The sequence below is a fragment of the Cavia porcellus genome, unplaced genomic scaffold (genome assembly GCF_034190915.1).
Source record: "Cavia porcellus strain 051 isolate PalLab524CR breed Dunkin Hartley unplaced genomic scaffold, mCavPor4.1 scaffold_14, whole genome shotgun sequence".
NCBI lineage: Eukaryota > Metazoa > Chordata > Mammalia > Rodentia > Caviidae > Cavia > Cavia porcellus.
The window spans coordinates 67,958,925-67,978,665 of record NW_026947497.1 but is presented as its reverse complement, the minus strand read 5'-3'; the positions used below and the strand labels follow the sequence as shown (position 1 = coordinate 67,978,665).

General features: G+C 44.8%; 1 protein-coding gene across 5 annotated transcripts in view; it reads left to right on the top strand.

Annotated features, from left to right (window-relative positions):
* The window catches only part of Dgkg (diacylglycerol kinase gamma), a 193,515-nt gene that overhangs the window by 63,655 nt on the left and 110,119 nt on the right, over window positions 1-19,741 (top strand). For all 5 annotated transcript variants that reach the window (XM_023560313.2, XM_003477071.5, XM_063261207.1 and 2 more), the window contains exons 6-11: window positions 5,065-5,235; window positions 9,137-9,186; window positions 11,630-11,704; window positions 12,387-12,509; window positions 17,277-17,394; window positions 18,888-18,976. In XM_023560313.2, the coding sequence (XP_023416081.1) occupies window positions 5,065-5,235; window positions 9,137-9,186; window positions 11,630-11,704; window positions 12,387-12,509; window positions 17,277-17,394; window positions 18,888-18,976 (626 nt within the window). The remainder of the gene's footprint in view (window positions 1-5,064; window positions 5,236-9,136; window positions 9,187-11,629; window positions 11,705-12,386; window positions 12,510-17,276; window positions 17,395-18,887; window positions 18,977-19,741) is intronic.

Below are 19,741 nucleotides of genomic sequence, written 5' to 3'. Positions count from 1 at the left end.
GGAAGCAAGATTAGCATTTGGGGTGACCTGTCTACACCCATCAGCTCAGTCTCTATGTGATGGTCTGGAAGGACCCACTTTGAGTATTTCATTCCCAGAGTTAGTGGGCACCTGCTTATATCCGTAAGGCAGTAGAGACAACATCAGAGTCCAGACACTGACTCAGGGCCTCAGCGATTTGTCACTATCCAGTGTCAGTTCCAGGAAGGCCCAGGACTAAATGAGTTGAGAGGGGAGAACTTCAGTGCCCAGACTTACATTTGGCTTCTTAAGCTGTTAAGATGTTTCAGCTACGTAGAGTCTGGGAGTCACCAGGAAAGTTCCTTTTTTTTCCTCGCAATTATAAAATTGTATATTCACATAGCAGAAAATTGGAAGAGAACAGCAAAAAGAAACAACAAAGTCAGTGCTTGTCAAGGGTCAGGACCCAAAGCACAGCATAATTTTAGGACAGTGGAATCACGGTGATAAACACAGCCAGGCTGCATTCGCTTACCTCCGTAGGATGCACTGCCTAACGTGACCTCTGGACTTTGAATGATAACAACATTTTGGTGCAGGTTCATCACCTGTACCAAGTGTGCCATACTGGTGGGGGACATGATGCATGGGGAGGCTGCTGGCGTGGAGAGCCAGGGAGTGCGTGTAACATCTTGTGTGCAGTTATGTATGTGCTAGTGGTCTCCTCACCAGTCTTTACTCCCATAAATTTTTTGACAGAATTGGGAATAGACTTGTAGATAATTCTGAATCCAGCTTTGTTTTTCACTTTTTTTTTTCATTTAACATTATATTCAGAACAACTTCTGTCATTCGAGACTGGGGGGGTCAATATCAGTTTTAATGCAACCCCCTCTCTTAACAGGTGGGGGAACTGAAGTTAAGTGTGGTCGAAGGAAAAGGCTGAGCTGTGCAAGGTCACACAGCATTTGGTACCAACCCAGGGCTAGAATCTCAGTCTCTGCCCATAGCCTGGTGTTCTTTCCACTGAGCCACCCTGCCCACCAGGAAGGCAACCAGCAATGCCAAGGCTAAGGCACATGGTGGCACAAGGCACATCTGTACCAGATCCTCACATCACAGGGCTTGTGACCTAACAACAGAAAAGAATCTCCAAGTCCTAGAAGATGGCACCAGCCTCCTCCCATCACTTTTCTTTTTACTAGTGGCCCCAGCAGGATGTCCTCAGATGGCTATAGGTTAGGGACAGCTCACCATGTTAAGGCGGCATGAGGAGGAAGGGCACCCATGGGTGGTATCAGGGTGACTCAGCGCTTCTCCTCTACCTCAACATCTTTGTGCAGGGGTGAACAGTAAACCTCAATGAAAACTAAAACAATGACTCATGTCTGCGCTCCAGTGACCCAGGGGTCTTAAAAAAGGCCATAGTGTTCTTCAAACACCTCTGTTGAACTGTGGCTGACATAAAATAAGTTGTACGTTTTAACTGTGCAGTTAATAAGTTCTGACCCATACATAAAACCAACACCACAGTCAATGTAATTTATCACCTCCAGGAGCTTTTTGTGTAGTCACTGCTACCATCCTGCCCTCATCCCACACACCTGATCAGCTTTCAGTCAGTATATATTAGATGGCGCTATTTTGATTTTATGTGAATGGAATCGTATAATATATGCTTTTCGATCTGGCTTCTTTCATTCAAAATAATTTTGAGATTCACCTATGTTACATGTATGAATAGTTCACATATTTTAGATGCTTGTATCCTAACATACAGATTTTCTACAATTTGTTCATCCACTCACCTGATAATGAACGTTGGACATTCAGTTTGTTTACAGTTTTTGGTGATTACAAATAAAATTGTTGTGAATATTATGGTCCAAGCGCCTGTAGGGACAATTTTCATTTCTCTTGGGTAGGTACCTAGAAGTACCATGACTGAGTATAATACAGTAGGTAGTATATGCATTTAATTGTACAGGAAATGGGCAAACTGCTTTCTGAATGGTTAAATCATTTTTGCATACCTACAGCAGTACATGAGAGTTCCGGTTTCTTCATAGCATCCACATTCAGTGGGAAAGTCTTGTTTATTTTTAGTCGTCCTAACAGGTGTGTAGTGATATGTCGCTGTGGATTTAGTTTGCATTTCCCTAGTGACTAATAATCATGAACATCTTTTATAGACTTAATTGCCATCTGTGCATCTTCTTTAGTGAAGTTTTCAAATCTGTCACTCATTTTAAAATTAGGTTCTTTTACTTTCGCATGGCTTTAAGAGTTCCTTGTATATTATGATTTCAGTACTTTACAGGTATGTGAATTGCACATGATTCTTGCCTTGGACTTGTCTTTTCATTCTTTAACAGTATCTTTTAAAGAAAAAAATTTCTTAGTTTTTATGAAGTCCACTTTATCATGTTTTCCTTTTATGGATTGAACTTTTGGTATCATATCTTAGAAATATTTGTTGAACTGAACATCAAAAAGAGCTGACATCTTAACATAGTGAGTCTTCTCATACTTGGACAGCCCATACCTCCTTATTTATTAAGGTTTCATTTAATTTTTAGATATATTATTGGATTCAGTTTTGCTAAAACTATGTCAGGAACTTCTGCATCTCTGTTTTCAGGGATATTGATCTTCTGATAGTGTCTTTGATTTTGGCTTTAAAGTAATGTTAATCTCATAAGATGGGTTGGGTACAATTCCCTTTTAAATTTTCTGGGACAATTTCCACTATCCCTTCCTTAAATGTTGGGTACTAAATATTTTTTGCACTCTGACAAATATTCTTGAGGTTCACTTTTGGGTACAATTAAGTTACTTGAAAATAGTTGATCTTTTGTAGCCCTACATCACTGGGCAGAATCAGGAAAGTGATTACACTAGAGCTAATTTTGCTAATTTTGATACTGAGGCAAAACTCTTCTCAATTCCGGACTGATGATTTATAAATTACAGGCTCCTCTACCTGGTCTCTCCCCCCTCCCCCTTCCTCTCCCCCCTCCCCTCCCATTCCCCCCCCTCCCCCTCTCCCTTTCCCTTCCCCTCTTCCTTCTCATTCCTGTCCCCTCCCCCTTGCCTCTCCTGTGGTTTCCTCTGCTCCAGTGCTCTGCCCTGGGACCTGTAGCCACCCTGGGCTCCCCCTATTCTGGGTTCACCTCTGCTTAGAGCCACTGCTTGTATCTGCCTGGAGTGTAGCTTCAAAACTTTCCAGACAGTAGATGTAGTGATTCTAGGGGTCATTGCCTTTCCCACCTTTTCAGAGACCACTGTTTGATGCTACTTGATACCTAATGTCTCATGAACCACTGATTCATATTTTCCATCCAGTCTTTTTGTCATCAGCTAGGCAGGTCCATATGGTCCCTGTTCCTCCATGTTAATCAAAGAAGTCATTGGTGATGGTTCAGTGGATTACCAATTGGAGGATAGAGCAGCGACTTGGGGTATAAGGGACAACCTAGTACAAAAGGCTTCTCTGATTTGTCTTCTATGGTATTGTTAGGTTTTCCTTGATTCTTCCTCTACTGGTCATTTTAATACTTATGTTGCTTAAAGTAATTTCTCTGCAATTCTCCTCTTATCTCATTATCTCCATTTTTTCTCCTCCAATTGAATTTTCGTCTCTATTTATTCACCCCATGGTTTCTGCTCTTGTTTAATAGAGTTTATGTGATCTTGCAGCTGCCTGAGGATCTTGTCCGGTAGGAAATTGCTCTGGAAGATCTGTTCCTCTGACTTCAGCATAGCGACTCCCTTTCCAAGTGTTGCATAGCAGTGGTGTGTGGGCTTCATCCTGGGGTCTCCGTGGGGCCCTTGGAGACACACACCTTTGGTCTCATCTGTTCTCCATCCGGAGGATAGTTAACTGCCTTCAGACCCGCAACCTGAGCCCCGGGACCCAGGAGGCTGGCATCAGCGCAGCTCTGTCAGCCGGAAGTCAGGAGGTGTAGACCCACTGCTTAGCTCTGTGGTTTTCTGAATGAAGAGTTATGGATAAGCAATACCACCGAGGCAGGCTGCCTCTGAGCATCCTCAGCCTGCATTCCCAGGTGCTGCTTCTCCCAAGCGCCATTTCCATGGCCAGTCTTCCATTCAGTCCCTGGTCAGATGTTCTCTGCTTTGTACCCCCTCCTGGGCCCGGAGAGACCATTTTTGATGAATACAGAAGTAGGCTGAGGGAGGAAAGAGACCATTCAAAGTATCTTTAAAAAAATAGAAGTCACACAGTAAAGCATAACAGCCTGGCTTTCTTGTTAGTAATAGATCTGATATTTTTGAGCTACAAGATGGAGTACGAGAGTCAAAAATGTTTCCTAGGGGGAAAATTTTGGAGAGAAACTCACTCTTTTCTTGTAATACAATAAATCATTTTCTACATGTGATTAGTGTTACAATTAGTCAAAGTCCTTTCCAGTTTCTGAAAATTAGTTAATTATCAGTCCCTGTTCTCTCTTTGGAATATTCATTTATTTGTCTTTACATGTACTTGAGAATAAAATTATGAGAGGGAATATTGGTAAATAAGGATTAATCATTATACTATTTTGAAAGCCCAGTGGAAACTAGTTCGCTAAATTAGATGGTTTCCAAAAAAGTAGGCTGAATGACATTTACCCTTTGACTACTGTATTACCAAGAGTCACTATCATCTTCTCTGAAAATTGACAGAAAATAGATTAATTTCCTGCAAGGAAATAGGCCAGATGTGTGTGTGTGTGTGTGTGTGTGTGTGTGTATGGTACTGGGGATTGAACTTGAATTCAGGGCTTCACACTGAACTGTATCCCCAGCTATTTTTTATTTTTATTTTAGTTAAGTTTCTGAACTGGAGATCCTCCGGCCTCAGCCTCCCAGAGTTCTGGGATTACAGTCCATTCCCAGCTGGGAACAGGCTTTTTAAAGGGTTGGTCTGAGGTCCTAGCAGAGAAGTTAATCTCCAGACTAGGATTTTAGGGCTACTGATCTGATCGTATCTATATGTCAAGCTTCTGGAAACATCCATATAAAATCCTGGTATTTTTCTAAAGAGGATGCGTAAGGGGTGGTGAACAGTCTCTAAACATGAAATGCTTGAATTCATCACAGAGTCAAAGGTGACTGAGAAGCAAATACCAGCTAAAAGCCAAGTGGCTGCAGCCCCCCTGGGAGACCCCACTGCTGAACTTTGCAGCTCAGAATCCCCTGTCGTGTACCTGAAGGATGTCATGTGCTACCTGTCCCTCCTGGAGACCGGGAGACCTCAGGATAAGCTAGAATGTAAGTGCTCCTCCCACCAAGGGCTTCGAGCTTCTCCTAGAGGAGGAACTGGGTCCTTAACACGCGGGACATCAATCTGGCATCATGGGTCTGAATCCTGCCTCTTTGGGGAAGGTTTCTCTGTCCTTTCACCAGCAGTGATAAAAGCCACATTATCTAGAATCCTCCCTAGAACACAGTACTGATTGTATATAGGGTAGGAAGGGCACCCGAGACCCTGGCTTAGACAACCAGAGTTTGGGAAGAGAAGTGGTTCCCATCAAGGAGTCTCGACTCCTCTGCTTGGCAGCTGGGACTTCCTGAAAGCCACCAATTAGATGCTGCTCCTCCTCTTCCTCCTCCTCCTCCTAACAGATTTTTCAGATATTCCGCATTTGACCTCCTTCCCCCATTCTGTAAACAAGCATTTCTTAACCATGAGGATTACTTTGCATTGAGATCTATGGATATTCCGTTTTGGTAAGGAATATTTCCACTTCTCTACTCACCCCAGACCTCCAAGGTCTTTAGTCTCTAGACCAAGCAGACTAGTTCATTAGAGTTGAGCTTGGTTTCATAGTGCTGCAAACTTAGTTTCCAAAAGATATCCTCAAGTAGAAAGTCAGTGCCAGGGGCAGGAAAAACCTGTGGTCTTGAAGAAGGTTCAACCCAAAAAGATGTGTTCACCAACCTCGGGAAGCCTGCAGGCACACTTGTTAGAGCAGGAGGCAATAGGACCTTAGTTAAAAATATATATTGTCTTTGCTTCTCTTGAGAATTTAAGTAGATAGTAAGAAAAAACATACTCTAGTGGAAGTCAAACTTCCAGTTAATAATAAGACCAGTCAACAAATCAAACATTAACAAGGGAAGTCTGCCAGAGGTTAACTCTGCAAAAACCAAAATGAAACAGTTTGCTCATTAGCTTAAAATCTTCCCCATAGGTTTGAGGTGTTAACAATTGCAAGTTGTAAGTGCTAATTTGGTAACAAATGTAGCAGATTTCTGCTTTCTCCTGGCTAATATTAAAAGTGAAATGTCAGATTATTTCCAACAAGCAGCTGCACTGAGGCTCAGGTTTGTATTCCTTAGTAACTGTCAAAGACAATGTGCCAGAAAATTCCTATTGGTAACTTGCAGACTGAGTCTTGAAATGGCAATGAAAAAATCTTTCAAGGTTATTATTGTAAAGCCAGGCATCCTGGCACCTGCCTATAATCCCAGCACTCAGGAGACTGAGGCAGGAGGGTCCCTGTGAGTTTGAGGTCAGCTTGGACTACATAGTGAGTACAAGGCCAGTTTGAACTATGGAGCATAACCCTGACTCAGGAAAAAATTTTTATTGCAGAAAATTTCAAAGGCAGAGAAAGAGAATACATTGAGCATCTGTATAGATAGATTATCTGTATGCATATGTTATAGCCTCAATGATTATCAAGTCATGGTCAGTCTTGTTTTATTTGTACCACCCTCTTATTCTGTCTGCCTCAGATTATTTTGAAGTAAATTCTAGGTATCAAACAATTTCCTCTGTAAATATTTCACTATGTACCTTTAAAACTACAGACTGTTAAATAGAACCATAACACTATTTCCACATCTAAAAATTGTTTTTTTACTATGATCAAATACTCAGCCTGTATTCCTATCCTCCCAATTATTTTACATATTTTTAATTCTTTGAATTAAGCTCCAAATAAAGTCAGTCTATACACTGCCTTTAGTTAAAATTGTCTCTGCAACCTCTTAATCTTTTAATTTCCTATCTGTAGCTGTTTTTTCCTTGCAACTTTTTATTGGAGAAATTTAACCATTCATTCTGTAGTTTTCATTTTGGATTGCTTTTTATTTAATCACATCAATTCGTCTCCTTCCTTAATTTTAATGATTGAAAACAAGTTAAGTTCTTTTTAAAATTACATATGTTTGTCTTTGGAAGTAATAACCTGAAATCTTATGCACTGTCCCTGCAATAATAATGCTTATCACAGAGCATCTTATATTTGCTAAACATTTTATGTATGCATTTTTATGTTAGGCATATGGTAACTCTGGGAGGATGATATAGTCTCATTTTACAGGAGGGAAAAAGGGCTTTCTCGAGGACTCTCCAACAAACAGTAGCCTCCCCCGCTATTTCTGGTTCTATTATTTATGCACCACAGGGCCAGAGGGGGTCGGTGCTGGAAAGTCACCGTGCCCAGAGTCCTGGAACAAGGCTGATGGGAAGCTCTGTCCTTCTTTATATCATTCGACCATCTGTCCAGGAAGTGAGCAGCGTACGCTGCATGCCCCTGACCGGGACCTTCTGAGGAGTCACAAAGAATCAAAACCCTGTGTGTGTGTGTGTGTGTGTATGTGTGTGTGTGTGTGTGTGTGTGTGTGTGTGTGTGTGTGTGTTTGTTTCTTGGTTTTGGTTTTGTACTAGGAATCAAACGCAGGACCTTGTGCTTACCAGGCAGGAACTTATGCCACTGAGCTATATCTCCAGCCCCTCAAAATCCTATTTTTAAAGAATTTATGACTGCAATCAGGTACACATCACTGAAAAAAATACAAGATACAGGAACATTAAAACACATAGTAGAAATGATGACACAAAGGCAGCTTAGAGTGACCAGGTGAGTGTGCCCTGAGAGACCCAAAGGAGTCACATCAGAGCAGGGTCAGTGGGAGGGGGAGCCACCAGGAAAGCAGGTGTGATGACGAGTTTAAAGAATAAGCAGCAGCAGAAGAAGTGCTTCTCTCTGTGTCCTTCCCTGCTTACCACAGGGACCACAGAGACCCTGTCCCTGCCTCTTGAATGAATTAACGGGGTCTTCGTCTAGTTGTCAGTCCAGATTTCCCCGCCAGATCTTCCTCAGCTACACCTCCTCCCTGCAGCTAGAACATGATCAAAGATGAACAGCATATTGACATTTTAAGACCAAAGACATACCAGTCGAGCATCCCTAATCTGAAAATCAAAAGTCTAGATTGCTCCAAAATCTGAAACGTTTGAGCCTTGATATGTTGCACACGGAAAATTCCACACCTGACTCTGTGACAGGTCATTCAACATGCAAATGCACTCAAAGCATTGGGGAAATTACCTTTGGGTTCCTGTATAAGGTTCATGTGAAACAGTAATGAATTTCATGCTTAAAATTCAGGTCCTATCCCCTAAATATCTCATTAGGTATGTGCATACATTTCAGATTTTTTTTGAATCCAAAATATGTCAGGTCTGAAGTTTTTGAACAGGGATATTCAACCCGTAACAGCTTCCATAATAGTTACTAACTCCTAGGATTACTGACAGTTAAGTAATAATGATAAAGTGCATACAGCGGTGCCCGATACACATGAAAGGCTATATGTAAATGTTCATTAATAAAAGTAAATAAAAACAGATAACTTTTGCCAAGTACTTTGTATACAAGCACTTTCAGTTTGGAGTGCCAGTGGTGTTAGTCTTCATAATATCCCTAGGAGAAAGAAGCGACTGTAATGCCCATGTTACAGATAAACAGAGTCCAAAGAAGAGAGATAACCTGATTCACAGCCTAGAAGCTGGAGCACACCAGGGTGTAAGTCTGCCTAACTCCACAGCCATTCTGCGTGCAAATGAAAGCTAGGGACACTGCTCTGGGTTGTATTCAGGGAATGCGTGCCCTGGGGCAGGGAGGCCACTTGTAAAGCCCGGATCTCATCAGACACAGGGCTTCTGCCCAGCCAGGCTTGCTTCCCCTCCCTTTTCTGACCCTGTGAGTAAGGAAGTCAGACTCCACCCGGTGGAGGAAGCCAAGCTGGCTAGAGCAGCTTTCACCCCCGTGAGGTCGCAGCACTGACCTGGACACTGCAAACCCTAGTGGCACCAAAACCTCAGCCCATCCCTGGCTCCCGGAGGACACCTCAAGCCTGACCTCTGTGCTTCTTGCAGTCATGTTTCGTCTCTATGATTCGGATGAGAATGGACTCCTGGACCAAGTGGTAAGCTCTGATCCTAAATATCACCTCTGGATCTGGGAAAGGCTGGGGGAGTGGAGAACAATCTGAAAACGCGCAGCTCTCTCTTCATAGGGAATTCAGTGTCCCAAGATAGAGTGCAAAAATCTGAGCAGAACCCCTCGCCTTCTCATTCCAAAGAGCCAGCTCTACAGAGCACGAGCTGAAGTTGTCCTCATTCCAGAAGCCAGGGATCATGCAATCTTGAAATAAGGAAATGTTTTATTCATTCTTTTAATTTAACTTCCCCATTCACAAGCTTCCTCTGAAACTTCCTATTGGACCCCAAGGGCAAGAGGAGGGTGTCAGGAAGGAAGGGAGGCTCCTCCTGGTGGGCTCTGGCATCACCGTTGGCTTTGTCTCCTTCCCACACCCGAGCCTAGGAGGCTGTCTCTGCTCTGGACATGAGCTCCCACATCCGAGACCTGACACACACTCACCCCTTCAGAAGAGTCAGGGACCGATCAGCAATCAGAGAGGGAGAGGAAGAAGAGAAAAGGAAGCAGGTCGAGGGGAAGGGACATAGAGTCAGACAGGCCTGTGGTCGTGACTGGTAATGCCAGAGTCAGACTGGTAATGCCATCAGCTTAACTAGAAGGCTGCAAGGTTAAGGGGTGGGACTGAGTCAGACCAGAGGGCGGAAGGGAGGGAGGGAGGGAGGGAGAAAGAGAAGAAGGAGGGAAGGAAAAGGAAGAGAGGAAGGAGGGAGGAAGAAGGTGGGAAGGGAGGAGGAAGGAAAAGAAGTAGAAAGGAAGGAGTTAGGAAGAAAGAAGGAAGGAGGGAAGGAAAAAAAGGGGAGGAATGGAGGGAGGAAGGAATTCTGCTGGGCCAACTGAAAGATACCAGCTTCCTCTACATGTGGGCGCCTCTGTGGGACCCCTTTCACCTCCTGCAGCATCACAAAGCTGCAGGTTGAGGCATCTGAGGGACCGACTACTTTGTCCAACTCTGGAGCATTTGGTCAGCCCTTGTTCCCCGGGTGTCTGCCACACTCGTCAGGTGCTAAGCCCTGAGGGTACAACACGGTAGCCCGGTGGTGGAATTCCCTTCCTCCTCGCGGTTTCCATTCTCATCCAAGCCTGGACACCACGCTGCATAGCAAAAGATGAGCTGGTAGAGGTGTGTCCCGAAGAGAAAGCCAAAGGAGGGAAAGGACGTACTGGATGGAGTCTGAGCTTTGGCTCTGGTTCCCAAGGAAGGTCTCCCTGGGAGGGGACATCTGAACAGAGGCTGGAGGAGGTGAGAGAGAACACGCCTGTCTGCCCGGGGAAGTTTTCATCACCGCACCTGCTGCTCCCCGTTCTCCCCACAACCTGGCAGGCAGGTCAAAACAGGCTGGTCCCAAAGTCCTTCATTTTCTCCATCCCTCAGCTTCCGACTTCCCCTGGTAGCTGATCAAGCCAGAGGCATACCACAGGCCTTTGAATACTTCAAGATACTATGACATTTCCCTAAAATTTTCTCCAAGTTAGAATTTCCCTTTTCCTACATTCTTTCTTATGAGACAGTTCTAAATATCCATCCTGGGCAAGTTCATACGTTTTTCTACCCACTTCCTTATCTTTGTTTACTATTGCATCCTGTACTTTTGACGTGGGATTATTATTTTAATTTAAGTGCAATGTAATTTTGTAACTGCCTCTCAGGCTTTAGCTTGCTTGTTTTGACCCAGATTTCTTCCCAGTGAAGGTAATACTTTTTGAATTTGCTTCAGTCCATCCACCTGTCCATCCAGAGCAATTTTAGATGCTCTCCCCACGCAAGATGCCAAGTATGACACCGAGTACTCCTTGGTCTGATATGTTTCCAGTAAGGTTTTCTGCACCCTCACTCATTAACACTGTGAGATTTTAGCTGGAACCTGGTCTTGGCCATGAAAGGCTCACTCATCAGGCAAATATATCCTTTATGCACTTTCTATTTCCTGTCAGAGGGTCCTGGGCTCAGGGATGGATCATAGTGTAAAGGTGAGAGGAGCTGCCAGAAAGGATCCAGAGCATCGTGCCTGAGCTAGGACAGACACAGTAATCAAGCAAAACCGGCCCTGGGGGAGGTAGATGGGGCTTGAGTTGCTAAAATTGTGCAGGTGAGGAGTGTTAAGAAAAGAGGGGAAAGAGCACCTTAGTTTGTAAGTACCTGTGGGAGTTCTGATGACAAAAGAGAAAAAAGGAGGAAATGTTTTCCAAGGAAGCTGGGCCAGATGAGGAGGTCACCATTCAGGGAGCGTGCTGAGTCCCTTGCTAACCCATGCTCTGTGCTTCCTCTGCTGTCCGCTGGGCTTTCTGGCCAAGGCAGACACAAGCAGTGAGCTGGTCATGAAGTGCCAGTGTACTGCACCAGCGTCTCCTCCCCTGCCCTGCCTGACTTCCCCCTGGATTTGGTTTTGAGTTTTGCTCTTGATAACGCATCACCTCTTGCTATGTTCTAGGAAATGGATCGCATTGTCAACCAAATGCTGCATGTTGCCCAGTACCTGGAATGGGATCCCACCGAGCTAAGACCTGTGAGTTTCTGTAAGCACGGGGAGACGTCAGAGCGAGCATCTGAAGTGTAAGGGGAGGCTGGTGTTCCCGTGCAGGTGTTCCCAGACTCGTCTTACCTGCCACTTCTTTGGGGCCCTCCCTCCTACAGTCTCTGATAGAAAAAAACGTAGGCAGCACCAGTGAAAACCCTTTCATTTGCACAGAAATCAAAGTTTCCTTTTACCTTTCCCACAGAAAGTCTCATCACAGAAATTCATAGATCAAAGTATTCAGAGCCAGAAGCAATTTTAGAGCTATTTTAATCACCAAATGATATCAATGACAACAATAATTACATGGTAGGATTCTAATATGTCAAATATTAGATACATTTATATACATTAGATACACACATTTATGTATATTTTCTCTGATACTTATCACAGTGCTGCAAGCTGCAAAGTCATTTTCATTTCTCCAGATGAGCAACCCAGAGCCCAGGGCACTGGGGTGAAACACCCAAGGCCACACAGCCAGGCCAGAGCTGAGTCGGATGGAGGACCCTGGGGTCCTCACTTCTTGCCAGGTCCCTCATTTTCTAAATAAGAGGGCAAAGGGCAAAAGCAAAGATGAGTAACATTGGACCAAAGATCAAGCAGAGGCCAGAAGGGGTGGCTAGAAAAGCCAAGGATGGAGGCAGACAGTTGCCCTTCTATTCCACAGATATTAAAGGAGATGTTGCAAGAGATGGACTACGACCGGGACGGCTTCGTGTCTCTGCAGGAGTGGGTCCATGGAGGGATGACCACCATTCCACTGCTGGTCCTCCTGGGGATGGATGAGACTGTAAGTCACGCTGGAGCTCAAAGCGCCCTTGCTTTTGAGGGATGTCAGAATCCATGTCCACAGTTGTAGTCTGCCCTGGACGTCCCCATGGGCATGCTTTGTGCCTGGGCTGGTGCAAAGTCCTCCCTAGTCTCATCCCTCTGACCTGCTCCTATGTAAAAACACACATTTGCCAAACTGTCACTGAATGACAATATTGTTGTCATGAGAGGCCATAGACACATAGTATTTGCCTGTCATGAGAGGCCATAGACACATAGTATTTGCCTGGGAGAAGCATATACTCAACCAGGCAAAGTGTAAAAGAAACATCAAGGGAAATTCCTATCTTTACAAAATATCATGTTGTAGAGTGTTAAAAGAATTGGGGGAGGAAGAGGAAAGAGGACAAAATGCTGATGTGTTGAGAGGGAATTTCATTAATGGTCTCTTAACAAAACAAAAAATTGAGAGGTGTTTCTATCCTAATTTATAGAGATGAAAACCTGAGATTTTGAGCCCAAAAAGCAAAGAAGGAGCCAGGATTTGTACCTGACTCTAGAGCCCTGCACTTTCTAACATCCCCCACATGACATCCAACCAGCAGGAAGAAGCCTTGGATGGTGTTTGACCTGTTTTTAAAGAACAAATAAGATTAGGATATCCCATTCCTGAGAATAAAGTTCAGGTGGAAAGATTTAGGTGAATGTCTGAACCCTGCCTCCCAGGGTTCATTCTGGTGAAAATGGCAGAGGACAGAATTTAGGGCAGGGAGAATGACTTGATCAAAAACCCAAAGGAAGGCGAGCGAGTTCAGGGACATCTCCAAATTAAAGGAGAGTGGAGGGGATGTGTAAAGGCTCAAGGTGAAATCAGCGGTTATATTATGCCTGCATCTAATGGAGTCAATTGCTGGGTTTCCTGCTTACTTCCCAAGTGAACTCTGCTATACATGAGCATGGAAGATTGTAGCTGGGGGAAGCACAAATGGTGACGTTAAGCATTTACCAGGAGAGTCACCGCGGTTATATGACTACACCTCTTTGAGAGAGAAACAAAACAGGAAGTAAGAGTTGGGTTCGCTTCTAGCTGACTCTTATGGTCTGTATTTCCAACGGTGCTGCAATTCAAGACTAAAGCTGAGCCCTCATTCCCAAAGCTCAAGATCTAAGAATCCTACCATCATCTCACGGCATATCCAGCTCCTTCTGAGTGCTAAGTAGAAATCAAAGACCAGCACAATTGCTTTCTTTTTCCTTAGAACTTTCCTGGAAAAGTTTAAGCTGGAAATATCCCTGGGTCTGTGTTGTCTGTCCTACAGAGAGGCCCAGAGAGGCTGAGAGCTTGCCCATGGGCACACATCATATCATTCAGTACAAGAACCCGTAGGAGCCAGGTGCTCACACAGAGAAGTCAGATAGACTTCTACAGCCAACCTTCACTCAAGATTACACTCAGATTGGCATGCCAGTGTCTCTGCCAAATGCTACATCTGCCCTGTAGAAAACCATCATGTACATCAGAAAAGTGGGAAGCAAAAACAAAGGTAAACTTAGCTTTTATTCCTCGAGCACGTTATGCATCTGTTTTTAAATAGGTATGAATAAATGTTTAGCGTGTACTATCAGGAGTTTTAGAGAAAGCCTCCATCCATGTCCTAGTGCTTGCTCAGCTTTCTCAGAACCCACGGATGACCAATGAGGAATCTGGGAATCTCGAAAGGGGATCGATGCAAAACAGCCTTTCTGAGGAAATCGCAGCAGCGGCCTGGAATGTGGTGTTTGTCAGGAAAGCCCCGCCCACGTGGCAGCCTGCACTGTGCAGAACTGAAAGAGCCACATGATGGTGCTGTAACCCAGGCAGAAATGTGTCTTTATTCCTTCCTGGTCCGTTTACTACTTTTTTTGTTTTTGAAAGTATACAACAGAACAAGACAGAATAAAGCCAACTAACATTGTACAGTGAAACTGGTACAGAACTTCACAGCAGGTTACCGGGATAACAGTTATAGGTATCACAGTATATTTTGTTATCTTTATAATATAATAGTTGTTCTTTCAATCCCGTATATCAAAATGAGATGAAATATAGAACACTATAGAACTTATTAAAACAGAATATTGAATAGAGCAGTACCATTAATCAGAAAAGAGCAAAACAGTAATAAAAATATTTGCCTTCAAAGAGGTGGTAGAAGGAAGTCCCCCTTATTTGCTATGTCAGCCTCCCAGGAGACACTCAGATTTCTGGTTCCCATTTGCTAATGGGGGGGGGGGGGGATGGGATATTTGGCTCTAGGCCGTGCATCAGCATCAGTAGGTTCACTATTGCTTAGCAAGGAGGCAGGCTGGTTGTTTGGTTTCACAGCATCCTCAGTTCCAACATGGCGTGGATCTCAGGAGGCACTGCTAGTTCTCCCCCTGGAAGGGCTGCAGTCTGCCCATTGCCTCCACTTACCAGGGAGGGGAGGTGCTTGCTTGGCTTCCCAGAGTCCTAAGCTCCAACATGGCATAGATCTCAGCAGACAATGCTGGTTCTCCCCCTGGTAGGGCTGCAATCTGCCAGACCACCACCACTTACCAGGGAGGGGAGGTGCTTGCTTGGCTTCCCAGTGTCCTAAGTTCCAACATGGCGTGGATCTCAGGAGCTGCTGCTGGTTCTCCCCCTGGAAGGGCCCCATTTACTTCTGATAGCTGTGAAAGCAGCAAGAAGTGGGAACGTCACCTAAATGACTTGGTTCATGGAGGTGTTGTCTGTTAAAATGAGAGTCCTTTGAGCTGCATGAAGAAGCCATTCAGCTCATAAAAGAAACCCCTGCACTGAGAAGGAGGAGCTTCAGCCATCCAAGCCCCCAGTGTGACCGCCGACCTGTCATCTGTGGGCTTGAACTAGTTGTGTAACTTCTCAGAGTCACACTTGTAGACTAGGAATAAATCTACCGCCTAACTTGCAAACATACACTGTTATTTTTGTGTTCCCCAGCAGCTAGTATGAAATAAGATTGTAATAAAAGTTTTCATTGACCATGTGTCTGGAAATGAATAAGGAGATGTCCTTGCACTATGTAATTCTTACCCCCCACTCAAAAACATCCCTAGAGGTAGGTGTTTGCCAAATAAATGAATCGGTCAGTCTTTTGGTGACTCATTGTTTGTGAATCCATAGGAAGAAGAAGGGTCTTTAATTCTATAAAGTTCAGGTCTTAGATGAAATAGGTCTTGGAGGTGAAGTGAGGCAATTTCACTGGCCTCAAAGAGGAGACTAGTGCTTGGGAAAGAGCATGGGCTCCTCCAGAAACCACAGCAGAACCCTGAGTCCAGAGCAGGTCTGGCTGTGGTCAGCAGAGCCAAGGCAAAGGTGCCCCAATTAAGGACTGGCCTTGGGTCAAGTACACTGGACTCATTGCAGACCGTTTTCACTGCCCTTCAAACCAGCCTGAGCATTATTCTAGTGCTGGAGCCTATAAGAAAGGTGCAGGACTGGCATTTGCCAAGAGAAATGTCCCCCAAAGCTCCAGCTTCCAGCCAGACTGTGCTTCCAGGGTCCAGAAGCTGAGAGACTTTGTTTTCCAAGGAAAGTGTGTCATTGTGTAAGGTGCGTTTTAGCTGGTGCATGAGGATGGTTTTGCTTCTGAGCCCATCAGAAAGAAGTGATTCCATTCTCTCTCTTTCTCTGCTCACTATTTTATCTGCGTGCAGTGGGTTGGTACAGGAGTACATTGTTTTTCCTGATATAGTCGACTATAGAAGAAAATAGAAAACGAGAGAGTAAAATGCATGCATAGAGCTGAGTGTGTAGCTCAGTGGAGAGTGCCTGCCCTGCATGCTCGAGACCCTGGTTTCAGCCTGAAAAAAAGAACACATAGCATCACCAGCTCCAGCTAATCTGTACTGACAGACAGTGAAATCTCTTCCCTTCAAAGGTATTACTTAAAACTGAGATCATTAAATAGCATACATTTGCATTCTGGTTTTTTTCACTTAGCATTGTATCTCAAGTATATTTGCATAGCACTAGATAAGTTTAGATAGGTAAGTTTTTATTGCCACCTCACCTTAACTCATATACATGTGTCACAACTAACCTTTTAGTTATTTGGAGACCTTTAGGCCATTTTTCATTGTTTTAAATAATTCTGCGTTAAATATCTGGCAGAGCAAAAAGAAAAAGAAAAAACTGTTCATCTCTCTTAAAACTTAATTTCTTTGGGATATAGTCCAAGAAGGTAGACTGGAAAGTCAAAGTTTGTACACATTTAAAGAATCTTTAAATAAACAAATGGTGGCTATAGGTCGATACAGACAGACAAATGATAGAGTAAATTGTTCTAATTCACTCTGCTGCCGGCCATGTACAAGAAGGGTTTTTTAATTCCTCCCACACTCCCATCCTGATATTCCTTGTCAGTAGTATTTATGAATTTTAGAAAATACAAACAACTTTGGTTTTGCTTGTATTTTTTTAAAAAGAAAGTAATTTGAGGGCAAGGATATAGCTCAGCAGCACAGTGCCTGCCTGGCAAACATGAGGTCGTGAGTTCGATTCCCAGTACCCAAAAAAAACATAGGAATTTGCTTCCCGACTATGAGATCAGGTTTTCCTTTTTATCGGTACCGGGGATCGAACTCACGACTGCCTGCTTGCAAGGCAGGCGCTTATGCCGCTGAGCTAAATCCCCAGTCCCTATGAGATCAGGTTTTATTGAGAAAGAAAGAAGAGCACAAGGTGACCTTGGCTTCTTCTAGCTGGGGATGGCCTCCTCAAGTCTCACTTCCTGTCACCCCTCAGGTCTCCAAGTGGGACGGGAGGCACGCCTGGACCCTGAAGCATTTTAAGAAGCCAACCTACTGCAACTTCTGCCACCTCATGCTGATGGGGGTCCGGAAGCAAGGCCTGAGCTGCATTTGTGAGTGAAATTCCCCGCAGCCCGTTGGCCCAGGCACTCTGTTATGTTTCCTTTGACCGGTGGAGCCATTCCTGGAAAACGCAGGCTTTCGAGTCTCGGGGGTTGGGGGGCACCGCTCGTGTTCCAGCAGCAGGGCATAAAGCAAGACCTCTCTGTGCCGTTTCGGCTCTACCAAGTCAAATGGGCAAGACTTGTATTTTTGTTGGGGTGAGGGACCAGTGATCTCCTGGAAAGAATGATTAAAGTATATATATGAACAATTAAAAGTCACCTCATACTCTTAGCTGGGTTTTTTAGTCAATGTTTATTTCAGGTTTATCCAGAGGCCCCTTCTTTTTAATAAGCTAAGCAGCGTACTCTATTCTGCATTATGTAAATGCATCAGGAATTAAAATGTGTTTCACTTCATAATCTTATTTAGTAAATCAAAGCGGGAAAATTACAAGGGAAAGACAGGAGAGAAAGGCAAAAGGGAGACTGAAAAGGTAAACAGGAGAAGGAGACGGAAGGAATGAGAAAGTGTGATACAGGAAAGAAGAGGAGACGGGGAAGAGAAGGACAGGGGAAGGCGGCCGCAGTGACAAGGCTTCTCGGGGCCCGAGTATGGGGGTGCACTGAAGTGTGACAACCATGTCGTGGTGTGGAACCCCAGAGACTGGAGAGTGCTGTGCAGAGAGGCCCCTCTGCAGGGTCCAGGTCCCTGAAGTCCTTCCTTTAACATGCACCTGTCACTTCAGCCACAAAGGACTCCTGAGTGGAGCTGGGCCCTCGGTCCAGCAAGAGCAAACACCAGAAAACTAAAAAAAAAAAAAAAAAGAGAGAGAGAGAGATTCCACTAATCCTTCCGCTCCCTTGCAAATTCCGCTCTCATCCACTTTTTCATCCGCCCATTCTCATGCCTATAAGTTTGAAGCCTATGGGTCTCTGCCATTCACCTAATAATAGCAACAATCACAGTGATAATTCATGGGACACCGGTGCTGACCCAGGCATGCACGGCTTCACACAGATCAAACCGTGCAATGCTGCCAAATCCTTGAAAAGAAAAAAAGAGGCCCGATCATTCACGTGTTACAGGATTCCCTGGATTTCAGCAAGCGCAAACAATTTATCCAGGACCAAGGGGATTGTGACAGATGGCGGAGCCAAAGATCAGGCTGTGCCTTGTTTGAGACCTCTGGCCTTTCTCCCCCCTCCCCACCATCCCCAACACGTTGGCCTAGCCCGCCTGAGGGCACCACGTACTCTCCTATCTGGGGACAATTTCCTCTCCATAGTGGAACCACTGTGCAAGGTGGAGGTGCAGAGCGGAATGGGGGTTAGCTGGGGACTCCGCTCAAGGAAAAATGAGAGTCAGTTGAATTTCCTGCAGGGGAGACCAACTCCGTACATGCCTTGTCTCTGCCCAGCCACCCAGCAGGAAGTACAGGCCTTGGCTAGGGTGGGATGGTGACCAGTGTCACTCACAAGCACATTCCTTATATTTTTTTCAGACTGTAAATACACAGTCCACGAACGTTGTGTATCCAAAAACATCCCTGCGTGTGTCAAAACGTGCTCAAAAGCCAAAAGGAGTGGCGAGGTTGGTGACACCTACTGCCCTGTTCTACTGCATGCTGCATCCGGGACAACATGTCCATCATCATGAGCTCCACGGCAGGCAGGGGCTCTGGGAGCTTTCTCCAGGCCTTTTTATGCCTCAAGGACCACCCTTAAACCATCCTGCTCATCCATCCATCCATTCAGCATCCCAGCACCCATCGTGTGCCAGGCACTGCCCCAGGGGTACACAGGTTCTAAGAGATGGTCCTCAGCTGCTCAGGGGCTCTGCAGTCTTCAGAGAGACACAAGCATGTAAGCGGAATACAAAGTAGTGAGATGCAAGCTGTCATGATAGGGCCGTGCAGAACTGAGAGAAGAGGCACGGGGTAGAAATCAGGGCAAGTTTCACAAAGGTGGCATTTGGTTTGTGCCTTGAACTGGCGTCAGAAGGATTTCATGTGGCACTCCATGTAGAGCGCTTCCCCACCCTACCCTACTCCCAGGTGCATAAAGACATGGAGTCATAGCTCGTTCTGGGGTCCCTACTTAGTTGGGTGTGACTGGGACAGAGACTTAAAGGAAAGTCAGGAGATGTGCTCTGAAGACAGTGAGATCTCATGAGTCAAGGAGAGAAACTAGAAGCAGTTTCTCTTGCAGATTTGGGAATCATTGAAGAGCTTCTGAAAACAGAGATGATTCCATTTGCAGATTAGGTGAATTGTTCTGAGCATAGAGTAGGAGAGAAATAGAGAGAAATTCTGCTAATATTTAAAGCTGAAGGTGGTGCCACGCTGAGGGTCCGTTT